This window comes from Siphateles boraxobius, unplaced genomic scaffold (assembly GCF_051911475.1).
Source record: "Siphateles boraxobius isolate OS27281-9 unplaced genomic scaffold, OSU_SipBor_1 13, whole genome shotgun sequence".
Lineage (NCBI taxonomy): Eukaryota > Metazoa > Chordata > Actinopteri > Cypriniformes > Leuciscidae > Siphateles > Siphateles boraxobius.
Window position 1 is genome coordinate 7,641,457 of NW_027508733.1, and position 4,187 is coordinate 7,645,643.

General features: G+C 34.6%; 1 protein-coding gene across 1 annotated transcript; it reads right to left on the bottom strand.

Annotated features, from left to right (window-relative positions):
- Nucleotides 1–2,043: 2,043 nt before the first annotated feature.
- Nucleotides 2,044–3,097, bottom strand: LOC143736363 (SLAM family member 5-like). The gene is made up of 3 exons (XM_077227101.1): nucleotides 2,722–3,097; nucleotides 2,330–2,626; nucleotides 2,044–2,195 (listed from the first exon to the last, which is right to left on the bottom strand). The coding sequence occupies exons 1-3, from the start codon at nucleotides 3,095–3,097 to the stop codon at nucleotides 2,044–2,046; spliced, it is 825 nt and encodes a 274-aa protein (XP_077083216.1).
- Between the last annotated feature and the right edge of the window lie 1,090 nt (nucleotides 3,098–4,187).

The following is a 4,187-nucleotide window of genomic DNA, read 5'->3' on the forward strand; positions in this document are numbered from 1 at the left end:
ACATTTTGAAAATTATGATAATTGTTTGCTATAGAATTACAGTGTTTGGTGTAATAAACAAAGTAAAGACACTCTAAATTACTTGATGTGATGATAATGTCAAAACACAACCAGATCACCTTTTCTCAATGTTCATCTGGCAGGTATAACTCAATTACATCAGCCAAACAAAATTTAAATATTAATGGTGGGTCAAGAGCCCAACTAAATCAAACACTGATCACCATAATGGTGGCTTAAAATTTTATTTTCTCATTTGGTGATTCTGCTTGTTAACATCAGGTGTCTTCAATAATGGCCAATCATCACTCAATTAATCACTTAATTAGCTCATTAACTTTAACACTGCTTCAGATACTGTTTGAAAAACAGTCAATGTTTGATATCACATTCATGTTGAATTGATATTGTTGATTGATATTGAATGATATCAAAATAGCATTAAAATTACATCAACATCATGTCATCCTGACGTCAAATAAATGTTGAATTGACATTAAATGCCAACAAGGCATGACATCAAAAATAACATCAAAATGACATCAGCAGAGGTCAAAATCTTGACATCAAATTGACGGACACTTTGATGTCAATTTGACTTTCATTTTTGACCTATTTCGTGACGTCATTTTGACATCAATGTTTGATGTCATATTGATGTTAAATTGACATCAAATGCCCACTGGGATATAGCAAACAGAAACGTTTTTAGTTTTTAGTTAGGAATTCACCTGCTGCCCATTATTAAATATTAATCACATCCTTTACTGTACTCCTTTGTGTCATTTACTGTTCTTGTTTTTATTATTTTTGCTAAATTTTATTGAATAATTGGCCTGCTTAAGACCTTTGACCAAATCCAGTTAAAATATAACATGGCATACTTTCAATACATACAGTTCAGAAAAATAATAACAAAATCTGTTGGTTAAAGGAACTTAAAAAACGCTCATTCCTCTCTTTATTAAACCCTTTCACTTTAAAAATCTAAATAAATTACTGTCATAAATATCTAAATTATTAATACCCACATAAAAATCAATAGCAGTTCCCTCTTAGAAATGGACTACTGAAATTGGCACAGACTAGAGAACATCAACTGGTGTTAAAGATGGATGTGCGTAGATGCACTTGTGTGTATAAGCTAGCCCTCAACCTCGATCAGAAGGTTTATCAGAACAAAGAGTGAGTTCCACAGCAGATTCTTTCCCAAGCATTGATTTATTCAAGTGAATCCACGGGTCATTTATAGTTTGATCTAGATGTGTGTTTACATGTGGGTGGTTTCTGCAATAAAATAAATAGCAAATGAATAATACATTCAATGAAAATAATAAACCAACACAAAATTAGAAACACAACTGATGAAATATACACTTACAGCCAGTAGGTGCGTTCTCGCTCTATAGAACTTACATAATGTACAAATATATGGGTTGCCACCATCACAAGTGGGTTCCTATTTCCTGTAGCAATTGTTAAGGAATTTTTAAATGAATCATAACTAACATTTCTTTTTCTTGTAGGATTAACATTTATATGCTTTTGTTTTGAATACTAAGTCTCCAACACTTGGGCCAGAGTTAGTGTGTCTGATATAACCAAAGTGGAAACGGAACTAGACAGCTGTCTGGTTTTGTTATATCTAACCTCATGACCTTAACAACAAGCTGAAGTATCAAGGAATCTTAACTTGCTTTTATCTAGTAACAGAGAATTATACATGTGAAGCACCAATCATACTGGAGAAAAATTATGAAATGAAACATGTGCTGTGGTATCGGAGTGCTTAAAGTGAGCTTTAAGTAATAAATGGAATGCAAAGTTACATCCCACCTCCCCCAATTTTTTTTTTTTTTTTTGTCTTGAGGATCCGAAAAATAACAAAATGAAATGTAATGGAGTGAGAATCTTGAACCTCAGAGAGGGATATTTTTTTTTATAAAGGTGGCAATAAATAAACATCAGTACCACCAGATTAATATAAAAAATGAAGATTAATACATGATTGAAAAGGTTGAGAATGAGAAATTACATCATCATTTACTGTCCCAATGTGTGAATATGTGCTTGATCTTGTTTAGCTCTTCTGGATCTGATGTCATAAAGTAGAACAATCACAGTAGCCACGCCCACCAGAGCAGAGAGCACCAATCGGATCACAGCTTCAGTAGGACCACAACAGTGGACAGAGTCTGAGGAATATACACATCAAACTGAGATCAGATCAGTCAATGAACACTAATTACAGCTCTGACTTTAAATATCAGTGCTGTGGTACCTGATAAATGCTAATATCAGCACTGAAATTTGTTGATGTCAACCGCACCTGCACATGTGTGACAGAGTGTGTTGATGTCCAGATGTGTGGTCTGGTTGCTGATGGGATTGTTCAGCACACAGCTGTAGGTGTTTTTATCCTGATATTCCACCTCCAGAGGTAGAGAGAGACTGATGCTGAGATCACACACACTGATGCTGGACAATACACCGATTCCTGCGTACCAGGAGAGAGTCGCATCACTCACATTCAACACTGATGAACACACCAGTGAGCAATTTGATGAAGAAGAAAATGAAGAGCAATTTGAGGAGTCTCTGCTGATGACAGGTACAGGCAGACGAGCTGGAAAACATGAGAAATATGGACATGCTTAAACATTTGGTACTGAAGAAGTTAATTTAATAAGTATAACTGAAGGACAGGACAAATTATCTCACCATAGACAGAAATAATGAATGTTTTTGATGTCAGTTTCGCTCCATTTAACTCTAGTTGATAAACTCCTGCATGTTCAGTTCTGGTGTTTGTGATGGTCAGAGATCCAGTTTGATGATCCAGCTTCAGTCTGTCTCTGAATCTCCCATCAGGAACATCATCATATGTGGAGAAGACTCGGTTCTCTTTGCTGATTTTAGCTATCAGAGAGTTTTCAGCTCCATATTTCCACAATATGTCATCGTCTTCATGTATTTTAGTAACATCAGTGTTTAGAGTGGCAGAATCTCCCACCATCACTGACACTGACTGTATTTCATTTGTTTCGGCAGCAAACACACCTGATGAACATGAACAGGTTTTCAGATTAATGCTCATGTTGGTTTAGAAAGCCTGAGATCAGTTTGTAACCTTTAACAGCAGCAGAGACACCAAACTAAATGAAAAGTCACATAAATGAATTAGATCTTTAATGTGTTTTAAAATTATTTGGTGTAAAACAAAATCAAAATGATATGTTAAATGAATTACTGCTTGAAAGTACAAGTTAAATTATATGGATATATTGAATGTATTATGATTGAACTTCCATTATATTTGTAGTTGTTTATGATTACTGCAGAATAATTAAAAATGTTTATTTTTTTTAAAATTGCTTGAGGAGAATTTGCATTTGTAATCATTGAAAACAACATTTCTAAAACAACAAGAGAGATTTGATCTCAGTATGAGTGGATGAAAATAATCTCATTTGAACCGCCACAGGAGTTTTTTACTCTGAAATGTAAATAAATGTCACAAATATTTTTATAACTTACCGATCAGACGGCAGAAGCACAAACAGAGCAAAACAAACACGTGAAACATTTTCAGCTGTTCAGTGAAATGTCTAATCTAATAAGGCTATCAATGAAAGCATAACAGATCTTAATAAACACAAGCTTGTGAATCCTCCCCTCTGTCTGACCCTCCTATGCACAAACACACACACACACACACACACACACACACACACACACACACACACACACACACACACACACACACACACACACACACACACACACACACACACACACACACACACACACACACACACACACACACATATGCACATGCTATATATACATATGTCCAATAAAAACTACATTTCATTGTAAAATAGAAAGTGATTTAAAATTGTTGTGTATGTTTATTCAGTTCTCAATTATAATGAGAAAAAGTAGAAAAAGTATTTAAAGTAAGTTAAAGTTAAAATCCATGTCTGATTTCACAGTCCCAGTTTTAAAGAAGTCCATCTTATGAGTCAAACTGAAACCTGCTGTTTTGTTTTTTTGGACAGATATCTTGTATGTGAGGGTGGATATACAGTGAATGTGTGTTTGTGCTAGTTTGTAGGTGAAGAGTTTCTTCTTGTCCTGCTTCTATATGAGCAGATTTTACAGTTTTTTTACAGTCGCTAGGACAC

Bases quoted from the DNA above. Each gene is read 5' to 3' on its own strand.
- LOC143736363 (XM_077227101.1), bottom strand. From the start codon at position 3,097: ATGAGCATTAATCTGAAAACCTGTTCATGTTCATCAGGTGTGTTTGCT. The intron at 2,627-2,721 runs GTGAGATAATTT...CATGTTTTCCAG, and splicing joins ATTCATTATTTCTGTCTATG to CTCGTCTGCCTGTACCTGTC. The intron at 2,196-2,329 runs GTGCGGTTGACA...TATATTCCTCAG, and splicing joins ACTCTGTCACACATGTGCAG to ACTCTGTCCACTGTTGTGGT.